We start from the raw sequence: 17,909 nt of genomic DNA, 5'->3' as shown, positions 1-17,909 counted from the left end.
ATGAGCACATGGATATATGCTCAGATCATTAGTCATTGGGGAAATGCAAATGGAAACCACAATGAGATCCCACTACATACCTATTAGAATAGCTAATGTCAGGAAAAAAAAAACCTGGCAACATCAAGTGCTAGAGAGGATGTGGAACTGAAAGTTTCATACGCTGATGGGAATGTCAAATGTTAGAGCCACTCTGAAAAACTGTTTAGCAGCTTCTTAGAATGTTAGACATATGCTTACCATATATCCCAGCAATCCAACTCTAGGTATTTACTCTAGAGAAATTAAAACACAAAAAGTTGCATACAAATGTTTATAGCAGCTTTATTCATAATCACCCAAAACTGGAAAGAACCCAAAGGTGCTTAACTGGGAAACGGAGCTGTAGTAAATCCACAACGAGTACAAGTCAGAAATAAGAACTACTGATACACCCAATGCCATGGATGAACCATAAACTCATTATTCTTAGCAAAAGTTACTCTCAAAAAGCCACATACTGTACAATTCCACTTATGTGACATTCTTCAAAAGGCAAAGATATAAAGACAAAAATATCAGTCATTGCCAGGTTATTAGGTGTAGGGGACTGGTTTTGACTATAAAGTAGCAGGAATTAACTTGGTGGGAAGAAGTTAATAAAATTGTTCTGTAGCTTATATTGGTAGTGACATAAACTGATGCATTTACCAAAGTTTATAGAACTATACATCAGTGACTTTAAGTTTTTTAAAAAATTTAAATACATAAAGGCATAAAAATAAGCCTATACAGTATATGATTCCATTTATATGACATTCATGCTAAAGCAAAATTAAAGACAGAAAACAGGTCCATTGTTGCCAGATTCTGACAGTATGTGATAAGAGTTGACTATAAAGGGCTGCTTGAGGAGTTTTGGGGGTGATGCAACTATTCTCTATCTTGATCATGGAAGTGGTTCACACCTGTATGAAGTTATTCAAACTCACAGAACTTAAAGGGTGAACTTCACTGTATGTAAATTATACCTTACTATTTTAAGAAAGAAGACTCAAGAAACAGCTTTTTTCAGAGAATCTAGAGCCCCAAAGTCTTATCCTAGTATGACTATTTCAGTTCCTCTGATTTTGCCCAAATTACATTCTCGTGCTGTTTCTTACTCATCTAGCTCCTTCTATTTCTAGTACTTACGAGCACTTCCTAGTAGTCAAGATTTTATGTTAAATTATGAAATGTCATATGATAGTACAGTGACCTTAGCTGTCCTGGAATCTTAATTTTTGATTGTAACATTGTAATGTACCAGATTTTGATAATGAAATATTGTGAAGTGGGTTTTAAAGCAAAAAAGAGAAAATGCATTTCAAGGACTTGGTATCAGAAACTGGCACACAGTAGGTACTTAATCAGTGTTCCTTTGTTAAAATGTTAAAGAGGCAGCACAATGCAGAGGAAAGAGTCTGCATAGGGTGTTAATCACATTTGTATTATAATTCTGACATCACCCCTTAATATGTCATCTTGGGTGCAGCCTGTCAACTTTCTGAGTCTGTTTATTTTTCATATGGGGATGACAGAGCTGTGTCGGAGGATAGAGCAGGTAACGGGTTCCCAGGGCTTGATGCAGCTTGTGCCCAACCAGTATTAATTCTCTCCTCGGCTATCCCTGAATGAAAGCGTCTGCACTGTCTTGCCCAAACAGCCTGCAGCCACTGGCTTTCTAGCCCCTGTCATGTCGTTTCCCTCTTAAGATCTGGGTATGCAGTGCCAAGCTAAGAAGCAAAGGCAAGGCTAAAATGCAGACATGGTCTAAGGATGGTGTGCAAGGTAGGTGGCAAAGACTGCAGTAATACAATGCCCACTCCTTCCAAATCTGTCAGCTCAGGTAGGCCTCTAGGAACTGAAGCCACGTGTACAATCCCAAAGAACTCTGGTAAAGTTAAGATTAGGTTTCAGCTGCCATCATCAACCCTAGTCACTTTCTGAAGGCCCCTGGCACTGCTTGGGCCACTGCCCTTGTCCAGGTGGGACAGGTTCTCCCAGACAAGGCAGCCAATTATACTTCATCAGGGTGGCCTCCAAAAACTGAAAAAGGAATTAGCTGGTATGCTGCCAAATACAGCAGCCCCTCGAGGACACAGGGTATGAATAAATGGTACTATAACCCTCTTGAATCACAGAATTCAAGTGCTGGCACTGGATCAGACACAGTCACACAAGAGTACGGCCCGGCCAGGGAACTTCAGTTAGAGGGATCCCTCCAATTCAGCCTGCGCAGACAGGGCTTGCCCATAAAGGCACCCAGCCTCTCTATCAGCAGCTGCCTTTCTCTTCATACAAGTGAGGTAGTACCTGCCACACTTCAGCATCAGCCAGGCTCATATGTTCTCTTCTTTCCTATATCCTATCCCCAGACCCTTCCAGCAACGGAAAAGGCTCATCACTCCCTCCACCCACCCGCACTGTTAACCAGGCAAAGACCTGTGGACTTAGAAGGCGGATGTGTTATGTGAAGCCCACGGCAGGCTGTCGTAGATACACTCCCTTCCCAGGAACCACCAGGGCTCCCAGCAGCCTTGGCCCTGGCTGCATGTTCAGCTATCTGAGAGGGTTTTTGGGGAGTGGGGATCAGCTTACACACCAGGCCAACATACAGGGTAGGGACTCCAAGATTGAAGGTGGGGGAGAAATTGTTGGCTACCTGGGTTCTGCTGACATTTACTTCTCTGGTAAGAGGACAGGAGTTAAATAAAGGGTATTGGGTTGTTTGGCAGCTCCAGACACTTGGGATACTTTTGTTTACCAGAGAGAACAAAGGCAACAGTGGGGGAAGGAGACACGGGTGTGGGATGGGTTCTTTTAATACACAGGTGCTTTGAGGAGAACCAAACTATTTCCTCTGTATTCCCCATCCCACTGGAAGTGATGCTTGGAGGGGGAGAGGAGTGAGATCAGCCGCTCAGTCACCAGCACCATCATCACCGTTGCCAGAGAGGTCGAGGGCAGACATCATGGAATCAGACAGCTTGCTGGCGATTTTATCTGCAGATGGAGAAATACAGGCAACCTCTTGGTGGCTGGCTTGCCAATAGACAGCCTTGCAGAGCTGGCCCACATCTACCTTGGTCTGCACCAAGCTCACCTAAACTGACTCATTTATCCCCCAAATACTAAACAAAACAACTGATGAGCTGTTGGAAGCCATAGGTCAACCTCACAGGTAGACCCATTTGTCTATCTGTGAAACGTCCACTTCAACACAGCTTCTAACTCAAGGTTCAACGCACTGTGTTCTAAGTAATTGTGTCTTTTCAAGTCCCAAAACAGTTATTTTCTTTCACTGTGTTGAACTTAGCACTCTGCCATTAATTTCAAAACAAAGGTCTCCCAGCAAAGGGGCAGGAGCACGGGAGGAGCTATGGGCCTAAATGATCCCTACTCACATCTCCCATTCTCCAGATATACCCTGTTGCTCCTCAGTATTCCCTTGGGCTTCATCTCCTCCAGGAAGCCTTCTCTGATCATCCCCATACAACCATCATCCCCAGAGTAGGTTAAGTTTCCTCACTGTGCTTGCTGGGTCATCAGTGATCATTGTGTGCTACCAATGTTCATTTTCTTGTCTCCACCCAACTCCCTAATAAGACTAAAAGTTCAAGGGCAATTCATCTCTGGATTTCCAGGACTCAGTGTGGAGCCAGGCAAAGAGTGAATGTTTGGTTACAAAAAAGAGCCTCATTCAAAGAACAGGCCTGAGCAAATCAAATAATGCTAGGCTTGCACTGTGCCTCTAGCAGTTACTAGTTGCCTTATCTTAAATGTGTCTAGGTCTGTTGCTTCACTTCTCAAATGATGGTAAGACTTCTGCAATGAGTTAGTGAAGATAAGTATACAATAACGACCCGGACAGGCCAGCTACACAATAGAAAGGAAGTCCTTTGGTGGACTGATGTGCAAATACTTCTAAGATATATGAAATGGAAAAACAGGACAAAACTATGGCCTCAGTAGACTAGCATTTGTGTTGGAAAAAAAAAAACAAAGAATATACATACTGGGATACTTCAAAAAGTCCGTGTAAAATGGAATTGAAAGATGTTTATTTTGGTGCAAAAATAATTCAAAATACACGCATACAAGGAGTCTTTCAAAGTTCATGGGAAATGTCTATCATGAAAACACTATGCATGGCTTTTTGGTTTTTTATTTTCCTTTTTATATCTGGAAAAGACACTCCCCAAATGCCCACAATAGCCAGAGCTGAACTACACCAAGGCCAGGAGCCTGGAACTCCACCTGAGTCTCTCATGTGGGTGGCAGGGATCCACATGCTTGAGACATTAGCTGCTGCCTAATAGGGTGCGCATCAGCAAGAAACTGGATCAGAGGTAAAGTAGCTAGACTTGAATCAGAGAGTCTGACAGGAAATGTGGGTGTCCTAAGCAGAGACTTACCTGATAGGTCAAACATCTGCCCTTCAACTATTTTTAGCACCAAAATAAACTTATCTTTTTTTAATTCTACTTTCACTGAACTTTTCAAAGTGTCCTCATATTTGCTTGCCTATCTAAGAAAAGACAAAAGGAACTAATTGATTGCCCATGGCGGGAGGGATAGATGATTAGTGGATGAGAGAGAAAGGTTATGAGAGAGATTTGTCTTTTTGTACCTTTTGGTTTTTTAATATATTGCCTATTGATAAAGCAAAAATTATATAAGCCTGCAAGCTGCCTAACACCTAGAAGTCACGTCATACGTGTGTCTATTTGGCCTGCAGACTAGGCCAACAGTTCTCCGACTGTGCTCCCCAGAGGATCAGCAGCAGCTGGGAGCCTGCTAAGATTACAAACGCTCAGGCCCCACCTCCAACCTACTCGGTAAGAAACTGGGGGATGGTCCCAGAAATCTGTTTGAAGAAACCCTCTAGGCAATTCTGAAGCAGGGTAAAGCTTGAGAACTACTGTGCTAGTAGCTGAGCCTCCTAAACCATCTCTGCCCCCTAAGCTTTGCCTGGAGTCGGACACACAGAGATGCTCATTTCAAGAGCCCCTATTCAAAGCCCCAGGAAGGCCCATTCTGGAGCACAGCAATGGCCACGTGTCCCCACCTGAACGCTTCTGCATCTTCTTCTTATTCTTCAAGGCAGAGGCCAGAGCCTGGCCCTGCTGCAGGGGGTCGGTCTCCATGATCTTCTGCAGCATCGGGCGGCGGTCCACTGGGCAGGCATTCAACTCCTTGTTGTTCCTGGGGCAGTGTTCCACATTGCGTTTAGCCCACCCCATCTGATGACGGTTTGGTTTAGTGCAATACCCAGTGAGCTCTCCAATCTGCAGAGAGAGAAGATAACAGACCTCCAAAGACTTCTGCAGACCAGGCAGGGACAGGCCTGGGTACAAACAGAGAGCCTGGAGCCATGCAGAACTGAACTTCAACATTGGCTCCACCACATGTGAGCACGCTTGAGTTTGCTCTCAGCCTCTGTCAAATGGACTAGATAACAGGCAGCCTGTATAGCTTTTACAAGAATAAAATGAAAGAATTACTTCATCAATAATAACTGATATTGCAATGCCCCTTCAAAGTCCTACTCAATTTAACATGTTTCCTGATATCTATTTTGTGCCCAGCTCCATATGGGGCAACGCTGTGAACAGAGAAATGAATCACACTCAGTCCCAGCCCCATGGAACAATGAGGCTACAGAGGATAGAACAATGTATACCACAAGTCAGAGTACGGTAATAGTAACTGCCCACTAGAGACATGAAGGCCAAGTGACTGAGAGGCTGGGGGCAATGGCATGGTCAACATACAACTGACAGGGAGAGTCATTCCTGACTGAACAGTGGAAAAGTACACAGCATACCTGGGCACTAAAAAGGGGATCTATCTGGCAGCAGTGAAAGGTACAAGTGGGTAGTAGCAGCCATTATTGTCAGAAAGCTCACTGTGTACCAGGCACCACTGTGAGCACATGTGCACACACACACAACAAACACATATGTTTGGCCATGAGCCACAGGAAGACATTCTGGTCAACAATGGACTGCATGTACATGGTGATCCCATAAGATTTATCACCAAGCAATGCCATAAACTGTCTTAGTTTGTATAAGTCCCCTCCATAATGTTTACACATGAGAAAATTGCCTAATGATCCATTTTGCAGAACATATCTCCATTAAGTCATGTATTATCTCATTTATATATTTGTATTAACTCACCTTGTAACAATACTATGCAAATGGGGTACCTGAGGTCACACAGCTGGTAGGCAGTAGAGGAAATCAGAACCCAAGCAGCCTAGCTCCAGAACCCATATGTATGACCACTCACTATCTTATCACAGGGAAAAGCCAAGATGGGTGGATCTAATCAAGGATCACACTGTACCAGGGCCCGTATTGTGGTTGCAGCAGGTTAAGCCACCATCTGTGACACTGGCATCCCATATGGGTGCTGGTTCGAGTCCTGGGTGGGTGCTCCACTTCTGATCCAACTCCCTGCTAACACACCTGGGAAAGCAGTGGAAGATGGCCCAAGTGCTTGGGTCCCTGCCTCCTATGTGGGAGACTTGAATGGAGCTCCTAGGTTCAGCCTGGCCCAGCCCTGGCCTTTGTAGTCATTTGAGGAGAGAACCAGCAGATGGAAGACCTCTCTGTCTCTCTCTCCCTCTCTCTCTGTACCTCTGCCTTTCAAATAAATAAAAAAAATTTTTAAATCACGTTGTACTACCTGGGATAGGGATGGGGAAACCATTCATAATATAGTGTCCCTAAGTGGTGTCGCTCAGAGTTGTGCAATGGTGTGGCCCTGATGAGAGTACAGGTTCTTGAGGGAAAATGCTATGTTCTGGGGCTTATGGGTTTAGTGAGAGGTATTATTGGGGGAAAGTGAACTTAAAACACACAACTTCACGATGTTATTCCTTTAAGCAACAGGGCACCTCTGAGACTATGTGAGAATGGGACAGAGTGGCTCCTGCCACTGTCAGAGTTCAGACCCCATCTTCTCTTATAGACTCACTATAGACTATAATTTCTTCCCTGAACTCCCTGCTTTTGCCATGATCTCCACTACTGCCCTTTCTCCCTCTCCCCCATCCCTCTTTTCTTCACATCCTCTCTCCTGCTCTCTTCGAATTTATTTCAGAGGCAGACAGACAGAAACAGAGTTCCCATCCTTTTGTTCACTCCCCAAAATGCCTACAATTAATGGAGTTTCAGAGCAGGAAACTCAATCCACATCGCTCACATGAGTGGCAGGAACCCAAGTACTTGAGCCATCACCATTGCCTCCCAGGGTCTAAACTGGTACCAGAGCCAGGAATCAAATCCAGGCACTCTGATGTAGGACACAAGTACCTTAACTGCTGGGTAAATGCCCACTCCCTGGCCCCTTTCTTTCTAATCTGATTTTTTACTCCAGCCACCAGAATGACTGTTGTAATATACAAATCTGACCATGTCACTCCCTTGCTTAAGAAATCCTTCCAGGCATATAGCCATGAAAAAAAAAATAACAGCCCTTTGAATAATCATGTGGAACAGGCTCCAGGATGAATTTGTAAGTAAAATAAGCAAAGTACACAACAACGTGAATAGCATGGTATTGCTTGAATTAAAAGTTAGCTGCATCTGCTTGTATCTATATAGGAGGGTACTTAAGAAAACTTGGATCCAGGGGCAGATGCTGTGGCACAGCAGGTTAAGTCAGTGCTTACAATGCCTGCATCCCATATCAAAGTGCCAGTTCAAGTCCTGACTCTGCTTCTGATCCAGCTTCCTGCTAATGTGCACCTTTGGAGGCAGCAGAGAATGGCTCAAGTGCTTGGGGTTGTGCCACCCACCTGGGAGACCTAGATAGAGTTTTGGGGTCCTGGCCCCAGCTGTTGTGGGAGTGAAGCAGCAGGTGGAAGATCTCTGTCTCTCTGGGTTCCTCTGTCCTCCAAGTAAATCAAAATATGTTTAAACTACATATTTTTAAAGGTTTGTATCCAGGGGGCCAGCATTGTGGTGCAGCTGGTAAAGCCACTGACCAGGATGCTGGCATTCCATATGTGCACTAGTTTGCATCCCAGCTACTCCACTGCTGATCCAACTCCCTACTGATGGCCTGAGAAAAGCACCAAAAGATTGCCCAAGTGCTTGGATCCCTGTACCCATGTGGGAAACCTGGATGAAGCTCCTGGCACAACCCTGGCCATTACAGCCATCTGGGAAATAAACCAGCAGACGGAAGACATCTCTGTCTCTTCCTCTCTCTCTCTCTGTAACTCTTTCAAATAAATAAATCTTTTTTAAAAAAATTAGTATCCAGGGGGTCCGACGCTGTGGCGTAGCGGGTAAAGCCACCATCTGCAGTGCCGACATCCCATATGGGCACCAGTTTGAGTCTCGGCTGCTATACTTCTGATCCAGCTCTTTGCTATGGCCTGGGAAAGCAGTAGAAGATGGCCCAAGTCCTTGGGCCCCTGCACCCGCGTGGGAGATCTGGAAGAAGCTCCTGGCTCCTGGCTCCTGGCTCCAGATCGGCACAGTTCCAGCCATTGTGGCCAATTAGGGAGTGAACCAGAGGATGGAGAGACCTCTCTCTCTCTCTCTGCCTCTCCTTCTCTCTGTCTAACTCAAATAAATGAATAAATCTTTAAAAAAAAAGCCATTTGCAACTTGGACAACCAGGAGAGCAGACAATGATGCCTATTCTATGGGCTAGAATAGGCCTGGGAAAGCTGCTTGAGAGAGTGTGCCTCCCGCCTGGAACTGTCGTTGCTTGGCAAATGATGCACCGTGCCAAGTACCCAGGATCCCTCAGGGAGTGAGTGAACCACGCATGTCTCACGACCTCATGGAAGCCAGGCAGAAGGCAGGGACCATTTCTAAGAGCCCTAGACAGAGTGAAGGGCTGCCAGGAAGAAACAGAACAGGTACCTTGTACACGGTGGTTTTATTTTCAATGGCATCTGCTATTTTCACCATCGGAGAATGAAGCCACTTGATCTCCATTTCAAGTGGGTCTGTGTCACCCAACAGTTCATCTGATTCTCCTGTGGCCAAACCTTTAACATAAGCAACACCACTGTCAGGGCCCTGACCTGTCCCTGCTACCAGTCCCTCATCAACCCCCAGTGGAAAGGATATATGGGTGCTACCCAGGGCACTTGGTGGCTTTTTCATTCCTACTAGAGATTACATGACAAAGTATTAAAAGCATGGCATGGCTTCTGCAGTAAAACACCCGCCTACTGAGCTAGCCTTGGAGCCTGAGCATCCTCATCTGAAAAATGGGGATTCCATAAGGCTACTCACACAGCGCTGCTGTGTGACATGGCAGGGGGCATCTACGATGCTTGGGCCACACTGCTACTCGGTAAATGGTAGCCACTGGGACTCCCCCTCCTCCCATTGGCCCCTTGCCTAGGGCTGGCCTCTACTGTTAGGTGTGCCCACTGCCCTGTGCCCATGCTACGCTCAAGCCTGCTTCTACACCTTAGTCCACCCCTCCCCTGGCCCCTCTCATCCCTACTCACCCTTCAAGATCAGATCCAGCCCTAGGGCCAACTCCTCTGGGAAATCTTCACCACTCATCTCTCCCTCACCCTCTCTCAACTGCCAAGTCTCCATCTTCAGCACTCTCAGCAAAGGAGTCCCTCTTGACCTCACATCCAGCCAGGGACAAGCGTCATCATCAGAACATGAGCTCTACCCACTCTCAATCACTGGCTGACACAAGGATAACTCATTCAGAAAGGGGGACCAACTCGCCTGTCGCCACATGAGGAATGCACTAGGAAGCAGGCAAGTCCTCTTTCCCTCGTTTGGAATTCAAGGACACTGAAAGACCCAGTGGCCCTAGAGAGAAACTCAAAGCAGAAATCCAGAGCTTTCTCAACTAGGCCAGAGTGTCTACAGACAGGCCCAGAGAAAGGCCCACCCTTCTTTAGGGCAGACAAGGAAGTAGGAGCCACAAGGCAGAGCTGCAGAGGGTAGTGTCTGAATGGGACAAATTTCCCCAGGAGTTTCTGAAAGGCATGCCTCTGAACTCCAGCAAATAATCTTAGTAACAGCTAACATTTGCTGAGTATTTATTTACTATACACCAGGTACTGTTTTTTTAAGTGTCTTTTACATATTAAATAAATCCTCACTTCTACCTTTTGGGGAGGGTGCTATTGTCACCATTTTACAGATGATATCATTGAGAGAGAAGTGAAGGATCACACAGCTAATAAAAAACAAATCTTGGATTTCAATCCACCTAGCTACTCTTAAGTCTTCAAGAGCTGGTTTGAAGGCCACCTTAACCCGCCAGTGACAAAATGCCTTTCTATGACTTGGATATCTGACCTGCAAATGGAGATAAGAGGGAAAATCTAGGAACTGACCTGAAATGGCTAAGAAAAGGCCTAGGGAAACATCAGAGAAACAGTTTTTTAAAATGTCTACTCCAGGTCCCAAGGACAGGAATGGAGCCTTACATTTCTGGAACACCTCAACAGGTATAAGATATCTGCATATTTCTTTCTTATCTACCAAAAACACACAACCACCACAACCCCCATGATCCAGAGTAGAAGTCTCCACCTTAGATAAGAAATTAAGCATAGAGCTTGCTAAACAACTTGCCCTGAAGCCTGAGTGGGATCAGGGAAGGGAGAGGTCAAATGTGGGATTTGCTGTCAGGTCTATGTGGCTCCACTAGGGCAAAATCAAGTGTACCCACCCACCACACTTACATTCCATGGTATCTTCATTGGCCTGCTCCGTATCCTCAATGTCAAAGACCTCAGTCATCTCCTTAACAATCTCGGCACTGAGGTGGGCGGGCAGAGTATGGGTCGGTGGTGGTGGTGTGTAGAAGCTGATCTTCCCACTAAATTGGGAGGTGGGGAGAGATTGGCAGAGATGTCACTGAGAGAACAAATTTGCCCAAGCAAAGAGAGGACGAGTTTCAAGGCAGAAACCGGTGAGGAACAAGAAAACTGACATTGGCTTCTGAGCAAGGAATTGAGTGGCTGGGTAATCACTGGGTACACGGTCCAGAGCAAGACATGATATGACACCTTGGCCATTGACTGCCCTGGGACCCCGGAAGTAAGGCTGCCCCAGCAGCTTCAATGAACACAGATGAGCCCCTCTATGGAGATCTATGGAGATGGATGACAGAAAGCCTCACCTTTTTCCCTGGCCCCCGCTTCCTCACCTCACCCAGTCAGCCAGGACAGCTTTGGCTGCTTGCTCCTGACTGTATATGCCTCCCTTCTTCTTCTTTCCCAAGCGGTGGGCCACTGCTGTCAGAAAGTGCTCAGTGGTCTGGAACCCAGAGATGCCGTAATAGTTGGAAATCTGGAGAAGGGAGGAAGGAGAGAAGTCCTGAGAAGGATGCAGGGTCCTTGGGGTGGGGTAAGGCATCAGCCGGGGGCCTTGCTACGTACCTCCTCCAGGTTGCAGCGCTGAAGGATGGTCTCCACCGGGGTCACGGGGTCTGCCAGCTGCTGCACGTGGATGCAGTTGCGCAGGATGGTGCCCACCTCAGAATTGGGTCCCGGGACAATGCCTGGAGCATCCAGCAGCCTGATGAACTTGTCTAGATGGACCTCTTGCATGAATCTGGGCAAGAAAGAAGAAAGAAGGCCTGCATGTACCTGGCATCCAGTAGGTGCCACTGTCAAAGTTGGGCCTGGGCAGGGGTAAAGAAAGAGGGGATGGTGTGTTACAGAAGATGGAGAGACATCAGGCTGGGACACTATGGGACCCTACAGACCTGCGATGGATTCTAATCCAGCCTCTGTCATTGGGGACTGAGCTGCAGGACCTTGGGCAAGCTTCTGACTCTTAAGCCTCACCTGCTACTCCTCAGCTACAGTGGAGCTACTCATTAGTAGCTCAAAATGCATGGCAGAAGCTTCAAGGAGCTATGGGGGAAGCATCCCGATGGGTGCCTGGCCCAGTCATAGGGTATGTCAGGTAAAGGAGGGCTGTCAATAAGAGTCCCTTACTAGGGAGAGGAATCAAAGATGAGCCATGATAAGGAAAGGGACAGGGGCCAAAGGTATGGGAGTTGAGTGGACTGGAAGGCTCAAGGTGTTGTGAAGCATGGGAGCAAACAGGTGCTTACTTGGTGACCCCAGGAACAGCTCCCACGCTGCATGCACGGCTGCGCTTCAGGCTGTTGATCAGGCTGCTCTTCCCAACATTGGGAAGGCCTGCAATGTAGGGCAGAAAGGGTCCTCAGGAACATTCAGGCTAGCCCATGTAAGGAAGGCCCAGGCAGGGGCAGTGACTAGGCCATGGCCTCTGCCTTCCCCTGACCCCAGGCCCTGAGCAAGCCTCAGCAGGGCCTTTCTATGTCTCTCCTTCATTTGGGAGCATGCTGGGTAGACATATCCCTCTTTTGAGATATGACACCCACCTCCCACCCATACGTGGCCATAGAGAGCCACTCGACGCAAGGCCTCAGTGACACAAGCCAACAGAAGGTGAACATCGCCAAGTGACTGAGACAGGGGACCATCTGCAGTGGTGTGTAGTTCCCCCGGGCTGGGGCTCAGCTCTAGAAGCCAGTCCCTGTGCAACTATCTGCCAGTGTGCCGCTCTTCTATTTGCGTACCTTGAGCGGCTCTCAGCCAGTCCTTGTGTGTTTCCCCCTCACTGGGTCTCTTACTCTGTTCTCTTTCTGCATGTGCTAATTTATATATACATCCTCTCTTCCATCTATGCCTGCGTCTACCTCATGCATGGGAGTTTCCACACGTGTGTGTGTGTAAGACCAAGAGAGAAAGACAGAGAGATTGATTCTCATTCTAAATAGCACTGCCTTTTCCCTTTATTCTCTCTCCCACCAAGTCTGCACACCCATCCTATCTTTGTTTCTCTATCTGTGTCTGTGTCTAAGCACCCCCTTCTTTTCTGGCTTGTCTCTTTCCTTCTGGCCATTGTCCTTTCCCTCTGACTCTCCCCACTCTGCCAATTCGGCCTCTCTTTTGGAATTCCTGTCCATCTCTTCCTGTTCATATTCCTCTTTATGTGCTTATCTATGTCTATGTTCCTCTGTATTTTTTCTACTGTTTCTTTCTCTGTCTCCTTAACATTCTCTCTGTATGTCTCTATTTCCCCCTTTATACATATATGAGTGGACTTCAAACAGTTCATCGAAAAACAGAATTAAAAGATAAACTTACTTTAGTGAAAAAGAAAAAATTTTAGGGGCAGGTTTGTGGTGCAGCAGGTTAAGATGCCACTTGCAATGCTGGTATCTCACATGGAATGCCTGGTTCAAGTCCTGGCTATTCCTACCTTGTGATCCAGCTTCCGATCCAGATAATACGCCTGGGAGGCAAAAGATGATGGCTCACATATTTGGGTTCCTGCCACTCACATGGGAGACTCAGTTGGAATTCCTAACTCCTGCTCAGCCTCACCCAGCCCCTGCTATTTCAGGCATTTTATGAGATCACTCTCTGTTACTCTTTCAAACAAAAATTAAAAATTAAAAAAATTGAAATCTATGCAGCTTTCTCATAGCACACATTTTTATGATGTTTTTGAAGACCCCCTTGTATGCATGGATTTCAAAAAAATTGTGAACCAAATAAACTTATCATTTAATTCCATGTTCACTGAGTGCTTTGATGTCCCCTCATCTGTCTCATCATAGACATGTCAGTGTATTTGTCTCTCTCAGTGACTCAAAATACACGATTTACCTGGGCATGTGTGTATCTCCCTGTGGCTCTATCTGCTTTAGGGGAGCAGAGCTTGGGTACTGGGTAGGGGAAAGACTGCCCTGTGTGTGTTTTGCTTCTAGACTGATATCACTAAACGTACTTCCCCCCAGTCTGTACACATCTCCCCACATGTAGATCTAGGTATGTGTGGCTCAGGAAGTACACCTAGGTCTACGTATGCATTCCCGTGTCCACTTCTTTGTTCTGGCCTGTTTCTACGTGTATCTCCAACAGCCTCTCTCCCTGTCTGTATCCTTGACTATATCATTCTTTCTTTGTGCGCACATGTCTGCCTCTCTTCACACAGAGGGTCTCAATTCTGTGTTCCTCAGCAGGTATCCATACACACATGTGTCTGCCCTGAAGTCCCGTTTGGTGTTTCTTGCTGACTATATCCCCCTCTCTCTGCAGGCCTCTTCCATTTAAATTTCTGTCTTCTTTCAATTCTCTAACAACTCTGCCTCCCAGCATCCCAGTTCTTTTTCTGTGTCTTCTTTTGGGTCTACTCAGGGTTGCACATCTATACATTCTCAGTGCACAGCTTTCTCCAGTGTCTCTCTTGGTTTCACTTTCTCTCCCTGATGATCTTCCTCTGCTTCTCCCAAGCTCTCTATTGCCTCCCGAGCCCTCCTTCAATACCCTGGGTTCTGAAAAGGTCCAGGTTTGCACCTTAGCTCTGCCTTGTCTCACACAGGGCTGAGTTCCACAGTATCTTTCCCCTTCTCGGGAGATCAGTGTTCCCATCTGTAAAAGGTAGGTGGTCACCCCCCCCACAGCTCTGACAGGATAAGGGGGCCAACTCCAGGCTTGGTACCACATTTGGTCCATGGTTCTAACATTGAAAATACAGCAGAGATTCTCCCACCCCCAGTGATCCAAATTACAAATCACAAAACCCCTCCTGGACCACTCCCTGCTTCCTCAAAATGGCAACACCAAGTTCTCGGGCTCCTTTCTCCCAGTGAAGTCCCTGCTGGAGGAAGAATCTGAGTGCCATGACTGCTCGCCAGGCCTTACCCACAACGCCCACGCGGATGTGGGTACGCACTTCACCAAGGCGACAATAGTTCCCCAGAACCCTCATGAGGTTTTCAGCTCCAAAACAGGCTTTGCTTTTCAGCAGTGACTCAGAAGCCTGCTCTACTGGAACACTGCAACGATTCTGGAAGACAGGGGATATCACAGAAGAAGCATCAGGTAAGAAATGTAGTCTGAGCCCAGATTCTTGACTTCCAAGGAAACTTTCACTCAGTCTGGAACAAAGGGCTTCTCACATAGGCCAGGAACCCCTGCTACTTCCCTGCTCCCCTCTGCTATCTTTGCCTCTCCAGTCTTCTCTGTCCCTACCTCTGCTTCAACACATGTCTCTTTCCTCCTACAATAGGGACATGCTGGCTGCATCTGGACAGGCCAGGTTTCAGTTCCTGCTCTACCTCAAACAGACTTCTGCCAGACAAGGCCTGCTTCCCTTCTCTGGGCCTCAATGCCCTAATGTGCACAACAGGATGCCTGTTTTCTCCTTGCCTGTGCAGGGATGACAGCCCCTGGCCCGAGGCCTACATTCCCTTGATTTCTCACACAGGACAAGCCATTCCAGCTTCCATCTCTTTACTCCTGATTCCACCTCCAATGCCCAAAATATCTTTACGCTCTTCCCTTACTTACTCACCCCAGCATGGTTTCTAATATCACAAAACTGCAATTAACCTAAATAGCCAGCAATAAGAAACCGTTTCAAAAGGTATATCCTTAAAGTAGAACAAAATAAAATACAGCTGTGAGAAGAGGATGTTTACCACATTCTTGCCATCAATAAGACCAAAAACTGTAAATGAGATATCATGTTTCTCAAAGATTTAGACATTTAATGCTTTCAAGTGTTGGCAAAGGCATAGGGAAAGAGGCCCCCTCCCACATTCATCTACTGCACTGGTAGAAAGATACCTGCTACAGCCATTACAGAGAGCAATCTGGCAGTGTGTAGGAAAAATGTAAAAAAGCATAAAGCCCATGACCCAGCCACTCCCGATCTCACGACCTAAAAAAAAAACTGCCCACGTGTCAGGAAAACACAGGCACAGGAATTTGTATACACACTGGCCATAATGATGAAAAACCAGAAACTGGGGCCGGAGTTGTGGCTCAGCAGGTTAACGCCCTGGCCTGAAGCACCAGCATCGCATATAGGCACCGGTTTGAGACCCGGGTGCTCCACTTCAGATCCAGCTCTCTGCTATGGCCTGGGAAAGCAGCAGAAGATGGCCCAAGTCCTTGGGCCCCTGCACCCACGTGGGAGACCCGGAAGAAGCTCCTGGATCCTGGCTTCGGATCGGCGCAGCTCCGGCCGTTGCGGCCATCTGGGGAGTGAACCTGCGGATGGAAGACCTCTCTCCCTCTCTCTCTGCCTCTCCTTCTCTCTGCGTAACTCTGACTTTCAGATAAATAAATAAATCTTAAAAAAAAGAAAAAAGAAAAACCAGAAACTAAATTTATGTTATTCAGTACCCACAAGGTACACTTCTATAGAAATATCCCCAAGGGGAAAAAAGCCAGCCAGCCACAGAAGGATTTGTATGAGGGTACTTCAAAAAGTTCATGGAGGGACCAGCATTGTGGCACAGCAGGTTAAGAACAGCCTGCAATGCCAACATCTCATATGAGCACAGGTCCGAGTCCCAGTTGCTCCACTTCTGATCCTATTCTCTGCTAATGTACCTGGCCCTGCCAGCCATGTGGGAGACCCAGATGGAGTTTTTGTCTCCTGGCTTCATCCTGGCCCAGGCCGCTGTTGTGTGCATTTGGGGTATAAATCAGCAGATGGAAGATATGGCTCCCTCTGTCACTCTTCCAAATAAATATTTTTTTTTAAAAGAAGATCAATGGAGGGGCCAGCACTGTGGCATAGCCAATAAAACCGTCGCCTTGCAGTTCCAGCATCCCATATGGGCGCGGGTTCAAGTCCCGGCTGCTCTACTACCAATCCAACTCTCTGGTATGACCTGGGAAAGCAGTAGAACATGGTCCAAGTTCTTGAGCTCCTGTACCCTCATGAGAGACCTGGAAGAAGCTCCTGGCTCCTGGCTTCAGATCGGCACAGCTCCAGACATTGCAGCCAATTGGGAAGTGAACCAGCGGATGGAAAACCTCTCTTTGCCTCTCCTTCTCTGTGTAACTCTGACTTTCAAATAAATAAATCTTAAAAAAAAAAAAGGTTTGGCCGGCGCCGTGGCTCACTAGGCTAATCCTCTGCCTTGCGGCGCCGGCACACCGGGTTCTAGTGCCGGTCAGGGCGCTGGATTCTGTCCCGGTTGCCCCTCTTCCAGGCCAGCTCTCTGCTGTGGCCAGGGAGTGCAGTGGAGGATGGCCCAAGTACTTGGGCACCTGCACCTGCATGGGAGACCAGGAGAAGCACCTGGCTCCTGGCTTCGGATCAACACAGTACGCTGGCCGTAGCGGCCATTTGGGGGGTGATCGAACAGAAGGAAGACCTTTCTCTCTGTCTCTCTCTCTCTCATTGTCTAACTCTGTCAAATAAAAAAAATACAAACACACACACACACACACACAAGAAATGGAGCAGCCAAGACTAGATCTGGAGCCAATATGGGAGGCTGGCACTGCAGGTGGCAGCGGCTTAACCCACTATGCCACAGCGCCAGCCCTGAGGTTTTTTTTCTTTATTTTTTGTTTTGAAGTTAATAAGTAGTAAACTGTATTTTCCAAATTTCCCATCAACAGTATGCAAGGTCCTCATAGCTGAAAACAAAGTTTTTCCTAGAGTGACACTATAGGAAGGAGTGAAATGAAACGCCGGGGTAGGCATTATTGTGGTGCAGCAAGTAAAGCCACAGCTTCAGATACCCACATCACATATTTGAATGCCAGCTACTTTGCTTCCAATCCAGCTCCCTTCTAATGCTCCAGAGAAGGCAGCAGACAATGGCCCAGGTATTTGGGTTTCTGTCAACCACATGCGGAGCCTGGATGAAGTTTCTGGCTCCTGGCTTTGGCCTGGCTCAGTCCCAGCTGTTGCAGACATTTGGGAAGTGAACGAGCAAATAGAAGATCTCTCTTCCTTCTCCCCTGACCCATCACTCAGCCTTGCAAATAAATCTTTTAAACAAATAATAAGTCATCCAGTAAGAAAAAAATTGTCAAAGATATAAGAAAAAAATTAATCACCCAGTAGCAGAATATAACT

General features: G+C 46.9%; 1 protein-coding gene across 2 annotated transcripts in view; it reads right to left on the bottom strand.

The window, feature by feature from the left end:
* Positions 1–299: 299 nt before the first annotated feature.
* The window catches only part of GNL3L (G protein nucleolar 3 like), a 36,502-nt gene continuing 18,892 nt past the window's right edge, over positions 300–17,909 (bottom strand). For both annotated transcript variants that reach the window (XM_008272661.4, XM_051827135.2), the window contains 8 exons: positions 14,726–14,870; positions 12,100–12,187; positions 11,417–11,591; positions 11,185–11,327; positions 10,718–10,854; positions 8,913–9,040; positions 5,090–5,309; positions 300–3,024 (listed from right to left, as the gene is read on the bottom strand). In XM_008272661.4, coding sequence (XP_008270883.2) covers positions 2,942–3,024; positions 5,090–5,309; positions 8,913–9,040; positions 10,718–10,854; positions 11,185–11,327; positions 11,417–11,591; positions 12,100–12,187; positions 14,726–14,870 — 1,119 coding nt within the window. In that variant the 3' untranslated portion in view covers positions 300–2,941. The remainder of the gene's footprint in view (positions 3,025–5,089; positions 5,310–8,912; positions 9,041–10,717; positions 10,855–11,184; positions 11,328–11,416; positions 11,592–12,099; positions 12,188–14,725; positions 14,871–17,909) is intronic.

Source organism: Oryctolagus cuniculus, chromosome X (assembly GCF_964237555.1).
Source record: "Oryctolagus cuniculus chromosome X, mOryCun1.1, whole genome shotgun sequence".
Taxonomy (NCBI): Eukaryota; Metazoa; Chordata; class Mammalia; order Lagomorpha; family Leporidae; genus Oryctolagus; species Oryctolagus cuniculus.
Note: the sequence above shows the minus strand (reverse complement) of the source record. Positions and strands in the feature narration are given on the sequence as shown.